Source organism: Perna viridis, chromosome 1 (genome assembly GCF_037379345.1).
Source record: "Perna viridis isolate PV_CMFRI_1.1 ecotype Kerala chromosome 1, ASM3737934v1, whole genome shotgun sequence".
Classification (NCBI taxonomy): domain Eukaryota; kingdom Metazoa; phylum Mollusca; class Bivalvia; order Mytilida; family Mytilidae; genus Perna; species Perna viridis.
Genome location: NC_142445.1, coordinates 66,668,782 through 66,683,456, shown reverse-complemented (window position 1 = coordinate 66,683,456; position 14,675 = coordinate 66,668,782). Strand labels below are relative to the sequence as shown.

The following is a 14,675-nucleotide window of genomic DNA, read 5'->3' as shown; positions in this document are numbered from 1 at the left end:
TTAATTGGGTCAAAGTTATTGGACGACATCTGGTTAGAGTTATTGCCCTTGAAAGTTGAAAATGATTTTTTTTAAAAAAAGGTTTTAGCTAATATTTTGAAAAATTTAACATATAGGACAAAAACTGTAATTGATGATAAGATGACCCATAAAATATGGCCGACAAATGTTTCTATTCAGTTAACGTTGAAAGACGACTCCTTATTAAAGTTATTGTCCTTGACACACCAAAAAAGGTTTTTTTGCAGTTTTTAAGCCAACATTTAAAAAAATATATTGAGGAAAAAACTTTTAATTGATGGTTGATCCTTATGAAAAGGCCTACAAAAGTCTCAGTTGTTGTAAATGACTCCTTGTTAGAGTAAATACAGCTTAAGTTTTTTTTTGCAGTTCCTTAAAACTATAATAGATAGAAAAAAATTGATGACATGATCCTTATGATAAAGCCTATTCATTGAGTGAAAGTTGACAGATGACTTTTTGTTAGAGTTATTACAATTGAAAGGCTATTTTGAAAATGCAAATTAATACTTAACTTCAGTTTATAATACGTACTCTCTTAATACATGTAACAAGAAATGTTTCGTTGACATATGGTTCTGTATTAAAACGTTGATAAAAAATCTTTTAAATAAATATCGAAATTAAATTGATAAGTGACAGGTCGAAAATTTATTTGTCTAGGGGTTAATGACAATATGGATATATATACAATAATTGGACATGTTACGACTTTTTATAGATTTATGGATGAATGCTTCTTTTATTAAGATTCAAGAAGTAATGCATAAACGTCGAAATCGAGACCTCTCAATAACATATCTATCTTCATGACGAATTAAGTACTAATTTTTAATCAAATAGCAAAAAGCACTTGTGAAAACTTGGCTAGATTATGTAATTTTAATAATATCACAGGTGATCCTTAAATTTTAATATGTGATTATCGCTATATTGTTTACCTTGACTTACAGTATCTATGCATTGGTTGTGAATATTAATTTCAAGTACCTATGACGCCAACAACCTTACATGGCCATTTTCCAAACCTCAGCCTAAAATCATTCTTGCAGTTTAACTTTGAAACTATGATGCGACTGAACGTTATTCTTATTTCTGCTTTCATTATTCAAGCACAAGCCTCCGGTAATACTGGTAAGTTTAAGATTGTCTCGTGGTCAATATCATAACCCTTGCGTGAATCACTAGAAATTGTTAATGAAAAGTTTTGACAAAGACTTAAACAAAACCATCTTGAAACATAATTATAAAAGAGAGCAATTAAGATTACAAATCACGTTAACTTTCTCTTAGTCGTCGTTCAATTATATGAGGAGAAATAAAATGAGCAGCCATGAATAAATTATCATGTTTGTTTACGAATTAAAGTTTACATTTTAAATGTTTTCTATTAATTTTAATAATAATTACTTTACTTTCAACGAGCAAAAACAAATACTGGTTGAATATTGATCTAAAAATCATCATTTATGTGGTGTTCAAAGAATTTGAAGAATCATTTTACCAATTTTGTGGTCTATATATTGTTATGTCCCTCAATGATATATAGATTACAGCTGTAAATTTCATGCTTACCGTCCACATTTAATTTTTTTATTAGGAAATACAATACACATTAATTACAAATAAACATTTAAAAATTTTAGGATGCGGAAGGGTCGCTATAGACTTGTACTTTTTGATAGATGCTTCTGGAAGTGTAGGCATCACTAATTTTACAAAGACAAAACATTTTGTTGCGAACGTCGCTCAACGTTTCCCCATAGGTCCGCAAGATGTTCAGATCGGGTTATCATCGTTTTCAAATAACATATATCCTAAGTTTAATCTTTCCACCTACTCATATCAGGATTCCTTAGTCAAAGCAATTAACAGTATAGCCTACGAAACAGGAGGAACGAATACAGGTATAGCGTTGGAATGGATTGGTAATCATGCTTTCAAAACAGCCAATGGTGATAGGAATAGCACTGACAATGTATTAATAGTTTTAACTGACGGAATGTCAAATAACTACAACAAAACGATAACAGAAGCAGCGAAGTTACGCAAACAGAAACTCACTGTATACGCTGTCGGAATTGGCAGTAATGTCAATCAGAAGGAGTTGAATGCCATAGCATCAGATAACGATCATATGATTATCATTTCAAGTTTTGATCAACTTGGTAATCTTGCAGCTAATATTACCCAGACAGAGTGCAAAGGTAAAATTCGGTGTTTTCTGTTTTTGTATTTAATTATGCCAATGGCATGCGTCAATTTTGGCATGATTATAATAGGAATGGAGTTAGTGACGTCCTATAAATATGTAGACGCATATACTTATAATGTCAAAGCTCCTGTGTCCACTTTTGTCCTGACATTGTGAGGATAGTTGATACCGAGACTGAGAATGGTCTGAATCTCGAATCGCGCACCTAAGTTGGTCCGCAAAATCCCGTCCCACTGTCCCAGCATGTCTGGCAAATCAGTCGTGGGACGGGATTTTGCGGACCAACTTAGGTGCGCGATTCGAGATTACCAATGTTATGTTTATCCTTTTTCGCAATAATTGGATATATTAAAAAAAAAACAAAACAACAAAATATTGTGATCACATTGTGCTTTTGAATTTTAAGTTCACGTGTTTCCACATGTTTTGTTTTGTGGCAAACTCTTGAGGCCGATTTGCAAGACAAGCTTCGGCCATAGGACGTCAGAGCAATCTCGGTCTAACTTTCCAAGATAGGAAAGGCAATCATTTTCTTTTTTTGAACATTAATATGCTGTCCATTGCGATTTTTTTAATTACAAAAAAAAAAAAAAAAAAAAAAAAAAAAAATAAATATTTTCATGTCTTTGACTATTCTCACGAACAGACAAGTATGGTAAAGCTCGCCGATGTAGTCAATGCTTACTAAATATATTATTTTCGTCTCGAAACACGCACCAAAATTCGAGCGCTATATATCAGGTTTTTGACATGGGACTCGAACAGCCCCAGCTTGTCTGACAAGTCAGAGCTATCTCGGACAAATGTAACCTGGAACCCTAAATCTGATATCTTCCGTTGTATAATTCAAAATATACGCAATGAAACTGTAAGACCGCCTAGAATAATAACTCGATCATGTTTCCACATTATGACTTCTGCAGTAATTACTTGAACTTTTAACACGCGTGTTGTGTAAAGTTGTTCAGTTGTGTAAATGGAAGTCTAAAATATCCCTGTTGGTCGAGACAAATAAATACCAAGCTTGAATATTAAGTTTAAGATCAAAAGATCAGATTCTCCCTCAAATGATAATCCACCATTGCAACATTATTAACACCATAAAACATTGTTAAAGTAATCAATATCATCCAGTTGTGAATAACTAGTAGGTTGGACCACTTTAGCTCCGCTTTAACAAAGTGTGTTAAGAGCGTGAGACACTTCCGCTTGCGAAACAGGACATGCTTACCCTTCCAGGTCACCGATGTCACCCCCATATTTTGTTGAATTTTATATTGCAAGGACTTAACGCGTTTTGTTTTACTTGTGTTATTTACTGATCTTTTTTGTAATTTATATATTATCTGTTAAATGGTTGATTGATTGATTGGTGTTTAATGCCCAAGTATAGTAATATTTCAGCTATATCCGGCAAAGGACATGACTTTGATGATAAAATGAACATAAAATGATAATGAAATGAAAAAAAGGATAGTGGACTGGACAGGGATAACAGGGTCGACGAGTTTCGATTACCACTGGAAACTGGGAAAGGTGGGTAGGGTTTATCCTTTTGACACCCGGACCCGAATGGGGGTCTAATTGGTGACCTCTGTGTGTTTCCTGTGTTCAAATTTTATCTATGTACTTGGATTTTGATGTCTCTTTTTTGTACATCTACATTTTTGATATATATATTTGTCGATATTTAGTACAAACCAATATCGTATATATTAAATTATATGATTTGATGTATAAAAATTCCGAGCTGAAAATACCTTCTAGTATGCATACTATTTCAATGGAATGCTTCATTGAAGATAGAGAATAAAAACCCCAGGATCAAGAATTTATCAGGTGTTTGTATAACCAAAGTAGCCACTTACCTTAGAAAACCTTAAAACATTAGTATCGTTCTGTTTAAACGTCATGCAGAAGGTAACTTTTCTTTCATCTTTGGAAACATCCCCTCAGCACCTGCGTATGGAGTTTTCCTATCACAACTTTACGTGATACCAGAGCTTGCCCTAACCACGCACACATTCTTGTATCGCGCTAGACTTCTTACAATTAAGCATCTGGACACGGTTTTGTCTCTACAAAATTAAATTCATCACTACAGAAGTTTTATGGTCGTCATCATGGATTCGTGGATCGTTACGTTGTAAAAGCTACACCATGAGAACTGATTTGTTCAATGTGTCACAGTTTTCTTTTCATTTTATGTCTACCCTGGACTTGACTTTTTATAAGGAACTCGACGGGTGTTGTTTTGAAAAGCAGTGGACGCCTATCCTACCGGTGCACCGGGTCCATGATCGAAGTTTTTAATGGAGTACGAGTTACTCATTTACTTTTGTTACTTTGTATATATTATTTTGGTCATTTTATGTTTATTGATGTGTGTGTCTGTTTTCCATGTCTGACCTTATTTGGAAGCGCTAATAAAGAAATTTTATCACAAAGGCTAAGAAAAGATATTTTTAGTATGACAGTTTCCGTGTTTGATTAATATCTTTACATCAAAGTCCTCCATTGTATTATTGTAAAACTGATGATATGATAATTAATTGGAAGAATAATTGAGGGAACCCAGGTTATAGCGGTAATCAAAAGAATGTAATCCCAGGACAAAGACCAGACATGGAAAACGGACATACACAACAAAAACATGAAGTATTAATTAATTAATCATACATACAAAGTAACAAAAGCAAATGAGCAACTCCGACTCCAATAAAAACTGGGAGCATGGACCAGGTGCACCGGTAGAGTAAGCGTCCTCTGCTTTTCTACAAATACAAAGCATTTTTAGCACGAGAAATCACATTATGCTCATTTGTGATAACCCATTGATCATTCTATAATTAATTAGATGTTATTTATTGCCATTTTCAAAAATAATCTTATTCTTTTACTCATGGATTGATATCCAAAATCGTCAAAGTCCCTTGAAAATATCTACATCTCATAAGTAAGCTTTTTTGGCGCTTTTTGGTTAAATGTCCACGAATTAAAAGGAATTAGATATCTAGTTATCTTCCAAAATAAACAACCATAATGATTATACTGATTATAATGTTGCAATGAGGTAATGCTAAACTGCGTCACTAAATTTTGATTTTTATCGTCAGCCAGAAAACCAATCCCGTCTGCCGCTACCACACCCAAACCATTGTCTACACATGAAACAATATCCAGCTTTCACAGGAAGTTTGATGGGTATTGTCAGAATTCTTCTTGCAAGAAGGGAACATGCGTACCTGTAACATCAGATTATATCTGTGTCTGTGACCAGGGATTTATTGGTAAAAACTGTGAAGTTGGTAAGTAATTGTAATGAAATATTATTGAACTGGGTATATTGATTTGATAGCGGATAGACAGTACGTACATTGCAAACTTCATATAGAAAAAATAAATATGGAAACATTTCAATCTGGGAAGCAAGAATGAGAAATAGTCGTAAGAGAATTGTAGTACAAAATGACATGATGAAAATGGGAAGTTTTTGAAAGGAAATGAAACAATTAATTAAAACAACACACTGAAGCGAATTCGAGTGTACATGTAGTTATTTTTTGTAAACCCTAAGACAGATAAAGAAAACTGAGAAATGTTACTAACACTCTCTTCTGATTATGTTTTATTACAGATGAAGATGATTGCAGAGATGAACCATGTATATACGGCAAATGCATCGATGAAGTTAATGGTTACCACTGTCAATGTCCATTTTTGTTCCAAGGAAAGAACTGTGCAAAAAGTTAGTACAGTTAGTAATTATCAGATATATGAAAAAAGAGACTGATATATGGCCGTCAATAACACAAGTTTTCTAACTATTATTTTTTCTAACATGATATGTATTATTGAACTGATTTGAGCAGGTTATGCTATAAATAAATCGTTATAGACATTGTCAAATAATCCTCCAAGACAGGGGTGTATTTATTGAAATCATAACTACAGTATGATTGAAATGTAATAAGTTTCGATTTCATAAATGAGACAAATTCACTTACGTCTTCATGACGAGTGCCGCTGATTACAATTTCGATTTACATGTTATTGTGCAAGTTCATTTTCCAAGTGTTATCTTGTTTTTTTTTTACTTTTCAGTTTATATGAGATATTTTATTTTGTTCTATTGTTTATGTGTTCCTGGATATTGCTGAGGATATATTTCGTAATTGTTTTTCTTTTTTGATATTTTGGTATTGTTTTTCCGTTACTTATTTCAATTATATAAGTTTCATATGTTTGAGTGCCGTTGATTAGAGTTTTTTTGCATTGAGATTTGTGAATAACAATCGACAAAAATGATAAAAAACCAAAACCAACATAAATACTACGAAATGGAAAATACCAAGTGAGCCACTTTTTACTTCAGCTTAAATCTTTGATTTTAGAGATTGTTGGATATGTCAAGCAATTTTTCAAACGAGTAGAAATAAATATTTTGCAACATTCAAACAGCTAAGTTTTTATACCACTGGGATAAGAACATACTCCTAAAACAAAAAGAGTCTAAAACATGTTTCGCTACAAATTGATTTGTACGTTGGATGTAAAATAATATATAATATCATTATGAAGTTGATTTTGGGGGAGGTTGTACCTTAATAATTCTCCAAGCCCATGTAACATGTGTATTTAAAGTACGCACTTGAAATGAGATACACGTTAAAACGTATGTATATAGGACACTAACTCCGTTATCAATGTTGATATTATTATTCCATGCATATTGTTCAAGGGTGTAATGAAAGAACTTTTGTCTTTTCAAATATTGACGTATCTCAGTGAAGTTTTGGAGCATTGTGGCTATCTCCATCGGGTCATTTCTGCTGCTCACAGTGTGCTGTTGTTTTATGATGTGTTGTCCATCATGGTAAGTATCTTTGAACACAATCTACAAATAAAACACAAATAGACTGACTTAATGAAATCTTTTATTCAGCTATAAATGTTGACCTAGCATTTGATATTTTAGATCTACGTAATAATACATCTTTACTTAAAAGGAATGATGCACGCTTGAACGAGTACATTAATTTGTGAGTTTAGACTGTCTATCTTTTTGTTTACCTTACTTTTTGGGAAAAAGTACTAATGAATTTAAGAAAAGAAAAAAAAAAGAGATGCCAACACACGTCATTTAACTAAAGAAACAATACAAAATCAATTAAACCTTAGTGAGACGTTCAAAGAATGCTATTACAAACAACAGTGTAGATTATTGCCCGTGTATATACATTTTCATTTCAGCCGTCGCCGCAAGGAAGACGAACAAGACAACCGTATGAAGCGACCCCATCCGATGAAGAAAGTTGAGGCATGGTCATGATTGATGTCTAATACGGTGATATTGCTGGAATGCTTTTCAAAGGAATGTTTGCTGAGTGCTTTTTTTTACATTGTTTTGGTCTAAGAAACTGTATATCTAATTTCAAACTCGCACACACATATATAGAGACTAAAATATAGTAAAGAAAAAAAATGATTTCTTGATCTTAAGTTCATATGTTCTCTACATGAAAAATAAATTTTTAGCATAAGTGATCTAATATACACATGTAAATGTTTAATCTATGTGACTCTGCAACATTGGGCATTTAATAACCGTCAGTTGTATGATTATATGTTTTACCCATAGCTGTTTGTTTCAAATAACATTTAAATTTGTTTCTGCGTTCTCAACAAACAAGCACTAACTGCATACGTCATTTCCGACAAACATATTTTCAGCCATTCATGTTTCAGAGCATTTTACTATTATATTGCTATCGCCACATCCTTATTATAGAATCTGCCAAAAAGGAAGAAAGTCAACCATCCGAATGTGTATACGACTAAAAATCTCCGTACAAAAAGTTTAGGGAGTAACACTTTTTTGAATTAACAAGAGAAACGTACTCAATTATTCACTCCCGGTGCAGGTCCAGGTGTTAAAAGAATAGGCCTACAGCAGCGCTAAGCTTGTCGTAAAAGGCGACTAAATAGTGCTCAGAACCCTAGCCGGGGCTAGGCGCTCTGCCCACAGAGCAACTGGGATGTGTGCCTCTGGTGGTGGAATGGGGTACCCCTGGCGTGTTACATGCTGGGGTTGTCAGGCTATAATACGAAAAACCTGACCGCAAACCATAGTGGTGCACCGTGCTGGGAAAGATGCCACGTTCTTCGCACGTTAAAGAACACTACTGTGGTATTCTCCCGGAGTAGGAACCATAGGGCTCCGCCACAGGAGGCTAAATTGCCCGACCCTACCCACCTCTCCCTATTTCCAGTGACAATCAAAATTTGTTGACCCCATTGTCCTTGTGTCCCATCCCTTTTTCATTTCATCATCATTTCATGTTTATTTTATCATCAATTTCATGTTCATCGTTTGAATATAGCTGAAATATTGCTGCTCGGACGTTAAACCCCGAACAAATAAACAAAAACAATCAATTATCCACCATTAAAAATTAGAAGTAAAAATAATATTTATGTTCAGTGAATTTATTGAAATTTAACAACTCCGAAAAATACGGTTGATTCATTGACGTTTATTAAAGGATTCTGTATGTTGTCCTATAATCTCAATTCTACAAACTACCGACCACTTATCCGATTTATAAGTTAAGCAAAATAGATAATACACCACCGGGGCAATTGGAACCGCAAAAGTCCTGACTTGGTACAAGCATTTTAAACCATAAGGCTGAGTTAAATCTAGGTTTTACAACGCCCTAAACCTCCGTCTTTCATGGCGGCGTCAATATACCAGTGGCGATTAAACAGAATTGCATTCTATTGTCATAATCGGTAATCGGAAACCTATAAGACGCATTTCTTCATACCCCTGATTGAGGAGTCTATTATGCAAACATTTATGGCGTTCAAGGAAATCAGAGTAGTTAGTACTTACTCTAGTGAACCGTATCAATTGTAAAATATAAACACCATATGCAGAAGATGAAGGGATATAGATGCACTGGAAAGGAAAATTGATGATATTAGAATTAAAGTCGTCTCTTCTATCATAATTTTAGTGCTGATATGATCACTGTCGTCAATTTCGAGATGTAGGTCTAACAAAGGTGCAAAACAAACTGTTTCTGTAAACTCCTCGAGCTGTGGTGGATATATTGATGGTAACCATTTAGAAGGGTTGTTGATGGACAATACTTCATCAATATATTTGCATATAAAGTTAAGGATTTAGCATCTTTATGTTTTTATTCCTTACGAGATTCTGAAAAAAAAATCCAGTCTCGTATGAATATCAAAACAAATCGGCTAGGAGATGAGCACAGTTATTGCCCATTGGAATGCCAACTTGCTGTTTAAAAATAGCTTCTCCAAATGTGACAAATGTTATCAATGAGGAAATCATGCAAATCGCAAACCTGCTGTTCTGTGTACCACACTTTGCGATGTTTCAGAAAATAACATAATTTTTGAAACAGCAAAAGATTTACGAATAAGTCCTATCGAGCGAGATTTCAATTTAGCATGTGGTAACGTAGTGAAGAATTAAGAAGTCCAAAGTGCGAGATTTTAGGCCTTGAAGTAAATCTTCAGAATTTTGTAGTATCCACATATAATTAATGCCACTACGAGAGTACGTGGTATTGCAACAAGCTTGCCGTCCATCCTTCTCTGTTGACAATATCTTTGTAAGATGAATAGACATCTCCTTTGTGAAGCAAGATGAAGATCCTGCTATAAACCTTTCTTTGTACGGATTCTTATGAAATTTGGGGATGCATTGCAATTAGGTAAGTCCTCACATTTTGTTTCGATTTTGAGAGAAGACATGAAGGACTTGTGATTGTTTAGGATTTCATCTTTGTCAAAAGTAATACATTTGTATGTGGCATTATCACGGATGTTACTATTAATGCCAATTCTTTAATGAGGCAACTGAGGTAATGCGCTTTGCAAACAAATACAAAGCTTTTTCTGCGCGGACGATTACATATTTCTCATGTACTGAGGAAAGGCATTCGGGTGCCTCGCAATCGTTGAATACGGACTTTTATTGATATAATTTCTTGAAATTGTTAATACTATTCCGTACCAACGAATGACTTGTGTGCAATCTGACAAGGACTCGATTTCTGGTCCTTTTCTGTCTTTATCCTTGAGCTGGCATAGTCTTCAACAGCACCCATTGTGGTTTAGAAATAAAGTTTCCACTTGAGGCGCTGAGGTTCTCTGCATTTTGGACCATGAGAAACTGCCTTACGTAGGAGTTCATTCTCAATGATAATCAAATCATCAGTGGTGACATGACCAGAAGGAATGTAATTATAGAGAGAAGTACAGTCACATGTCAGAGGGGACTTTAAGTGTTGCTCAATGTTTATATTATGCAATGTCTTTTTATGGTTGAAAATTTTACTACTTATTGTTTTTGTGTAAGAGACAATAGGAACAGATTGATTATTGAAATATAGATATGGTGGAATTTTGGAAACAACCTCTATTGCTGATGTTAATAGCATATATTTCCATGTTGGAAAATGGAATATGTATAAATTTCCGATTCTCATCGTGATGATGTTCAGATTTAATAGGTTTAATAAGACGGAATTTGGCCACGTCAGATATAATGCTGGACAATCTGTATCAAAAAGGATCAACACCTCCTTCCTGACAAACTGGTAGAAAATTGCCGGAAACTATTTACTCGAAATTGGTTTAAAATGTATTAAGTATGGATCTTGTACTATAAAATGTAATTGTGATAATGACTCTGAAAAAGATATTTATTGTTGATAACATGTACAAGAGTAATCAAGGGAGCCAAGGTCATAGCGGTAATCAAAAGAATGTAATCCAGGGACAAAGACATGGAAAACAGACATGCACAACAAAGAACATAGAGTAATTACAATCATACATACAAAGTAACAAAAGCAAATGAGCAACTCGGACTCCACTAAAACCTGGGAGCATGGACCACGTGCACCGGTAGGGTAAGCACATTACAGTTTTAAATTAACTTTGACTACAAAAGAATGTTAAGCTGATGAAATCTGTCAGTATTTAATTAAATTAGATTTCATTTTCAATAATGAACGTCAATGGTAGCACTAGGGTTTGTGCACCATCCCCGTAATCAGAATCTATCTCACCTGAAGATCAAGATTATCGGATTTGAACATTTTGAAATTTGACTTACTTTACTCTACCCTTGCCATGTTAGATTGCCGGACGTTTAAGTTTTGAAATTAGTCGTTCTACTGTTAACTTGTGTTATTGGTTTCTTCAGCTTTTTTTACGATAACACATAATTAAAAATCAAAGTAATTATTATATTTAGTTATAACGAAAAAAAGTATTATAGATGAAAAAATGTGCAGGAATGATGTTTAGAATTACCTTAATAAATAATTCCATTTTACTTGATCAACTAGGGTTTGTTATTCAATTTTTTTCTAATCAAGTTGAGATTTTGGGGTTTGTTCGGACCCTTACATATGAACAAACACATAGCAAAATATGACTCGGATTCGGAAATAAAAAGTGCAAATATCAGCAAAAATATACCGAAGCGCTAGCAGTAAGATGTTTCAAATACGGAAAAAATCCCAACACATGGCCTAACCATGAAAACAAGAACCAGCGACGATATACAATGTAGCGATCAAACAAAAAAGTAAATTTTACCTAAAAACTAAAAATAAGGGACACACTAGCAATATGAACTCCCACAAAAAAAAAAAAAAACAAAAACAAAAACAACAGAAGTAACGCCAGGTGCTCCGGAAAACACTTTTCACACAACAGGAAAATCATTCCTTTTAACCAAGTATCATGATGTAAAAGAGTAATCAAGGGAACCAAGGTTATAGCGGTAATCAAAAGAATGTAATCCAGGGACAAAGACCAGACATAGAAAACAGACATACACAACAAAGAACGTAAAGTAACTAAAATCATACATACAAAGTAACAAAAGTAAATGAGCAACTCGGACTCCACAAAAAACTGGGAGCATGGACCAAGTGCACCGGTAGGGTAAGCGTTCTCTGCTTTTCTAGAAACACCCGCCGAGTTGCTCATAAAAGTCAAGTCCGGGTTAGACAAACAAGTAAAGGAAAACTATGACTCGTTGAATAAATCAGTTTTCATGGTGTTGATGGATACACCATAACGATCAACGAGTTCATGATGACGACCATAAAACTTCTGTAGTGATGACTTCAATCTTGTAGCAACATAACCCTGTTCCAGAAGCCTATTTGTTAGAGTTCTAGCGCGATACAAAAAAGTCTGCGTAGTTTCGGCAAGCTCTGGCATAACGTAACATAGTGAACAACTTTAATTAGAATTAATTAGATTAAAGTTACAACGGATAAGCGTGAAACAAAACATCAAACTGACTTATTCTGCACGCAAGCTTGTAAAGTCACTTAACTAATTAATGCTGAAATAAATTAATTTTAACTGAATGCTTTGTAGTGTAAAATATATTTGTTGATCGTTATAAACACAATATATAGATAGATATTAATTAGATATATCATCATATCACATAAGACACACATATACAATTACAATAAAAATGGACAAATGACCAAACATAACACAATACAACATAAAATGAACTGAGAGTTTGAACTAATTTTCGTTCATTACTAACATTTGTATATTTATGTATATTATAACGATATTATATCATGGATAACCCATGAAAACTAAATAGCTTATTTCCAAAGAGGTCCACAAGTAGTAATTAACATATGATAATACAAGAAGCTCCCTTTAGCCTGAATCATTCAGCTGATTGAATTTTGTCTTTCAAAGGGAATTAATTTAACAAGAAGTTGTCCAAAAATGTTGAATCAAGAAGCCTTTGGTAGGATTTATCAGCAACTGAAAGTTTCTTTCTATCATAGTTATAAAAGAGTAACCAAGGGAACCAAGGTTATAGAGGTAATCAAAAGAATGTAATCCAGGGACAAAGACCAGACATGGAAAACAGACATACACAACAAAGAACATAAAGTAACTAAAATCATACATACAAAGTAACAAAAGACATTGGCTGAACAAAGTGAAAAAAAGTCATTTTTCAACTTTCAAGGAAATAACTCTTACAAGAATTCGTCTGACAACTTTGAACTTTGATATATGTGAAAAACTACTGTCTGACCTATGTTCTATTTTAGTAACAGCGACCATGTTTTCGAAGGATCAAAAGTCCCCACATCAGTTCTATGCAGGATCCCCCAAGGAAAATCATACCAAGTTTGGTTCCAGATTTTGGAGATATGTGCGTAAAACTACTGTCTGACCCCTATGTTCTATTTTGAATTACAGCGGCCATGTTTTTCGAACGGATAAAAATTCCTCACATCAGTTCTATGCATGATACACCATTGAACATTTATACCAAGTTTGGTTCCAATTGGTCAAGTAGTGTCAGAGGAGACGAGTTTTGGAAAATTATTAACGACAACAACGACGGACGCCAAGTGATGGCAATAGAAGGCTAATAACAATAACTTACTATGATGAGATCAATTAGATGTAAACCATAATTTAAAAATTCAACAAGGGTAGGCGAATTGCACTATGAAAATCAGTTTATAAATCACGTTGATGTTCAAACTTTATTTTTTTTAACAGATAATCTTTAACGCCTTAAAAAATATCATGATTCGGAATATTTTTCAGTTCATTGGGCAAACTATTCCAATCTTTAATATGAATGTAGTAAAATGTACTGCTTTGCCTGAACATGTGGTACAAAAAAGTTGTGCTGAATGGATCTTGTGTTATAAGAGTAACTATCCCAAGGTTTTTTCATATATGATGGACATTTAATGAACAGTCTTTTTGTATCGCGTTAGAACTCTAACAAATAGACTTCTGGAACAGGGTTATGTTGCTACAAGATTGAAGTCATCACTACAGAAGTTTTATGGTCGTCACCATGAAATTGTGGATCGTTATGGTGTATCCATCTGCACTGATTTATTCAACGGGTCATAGTTTTCCTTTCCTCCTTTGTCTACCACGGACTTGACCTTTTATGAGCAACTCGGCGGGTGTTTCTAGGAAAGCAGAGGACGCTTACCCTACCGGTGCACCTGGTCCATGCTCCCAGTTTTTATTGGAGTCCGAGTTGCTCATTTGCTTTTGTTACTTTGTATGTATGATTTTAGTTACTTTCTGTTCTTTGTTGTGTATGTCTGCTTTCCATGTCTGGTTTTTGTCCCTGGATTACATTCTTTTGATAACCGCGCAAGTATTTATATACTTGTCTATCATTGTCAGAATTGCGTAATACATGACGAAATTGATTTTTATTCTTTCAGTGGACTTAATATAAAACAAAACCATGTTGTATGCGCATGGGTGTCAGGCTTAAAGTACTTTTTAAGGTCATAGTGGATAAATGCATTCTAATAACGCTTACAACGCAATTTTAGAATTTGGCATGAAATATTGT

At 34.1% G+C, this 14,675-nt stretch overlaps 1 protein-coding gene across 1 annotated transcript; it reads left to right on the top strand.

Moving 5' to 3' along the window:
• Positions 1 to 1,050: 1,050 nt before the first annotated feature.
• LOC148629938 (matrilin-1-like) lies at positions 1,051 to 7,858 on the top strand. Its single transcript, XM_088560052.1, has 6 exons — positions 1,051 to 1,155; positions 1,668 to 2,228; positions 5,353 to 5,544; positions 5,874 to 5,984; positions 7,025 to 7,112; positions 7,490 to 7,858. The coding sequence occupies exons 1-6, from the start codon at positions 1,089 to 1,091 to the stop codon at positions 7,566 to 7,568; spliced, it is 1,098 nt and encodes a 365-aa protein (XP_088416178.1). The 5' UTR covers positions 1,051 to 1,088; the 3' UTR covers positions 7,569 to 7,858.
• Positions 7,859 to 14,675: the final 6,817 nt, after the last annotated feature.

Coding starts and splice junctions, on each gene's coding strand:
- LOC148629938 (XM_088560052.1), top strand. CDS start 1,089: ATGATGCGACTGAACGTTATTCTTATTTCTGCTTTCATTATTCAAGCA. Junction 1,156..1,667: donor ACAAGCCTCCGGTAATACTG/GTAAGTTTAAGA, acceptor TAAAAATTTTAG/GATGCGGAAGGGTCGCTATA. Junction 5,985..7,024: donor AGGAAAGAACTGTGCAAAAA/GTTAGTACAGTT, acceptor GACGTATCTCAG/TGAAGTTTTGGAGCATTGTG.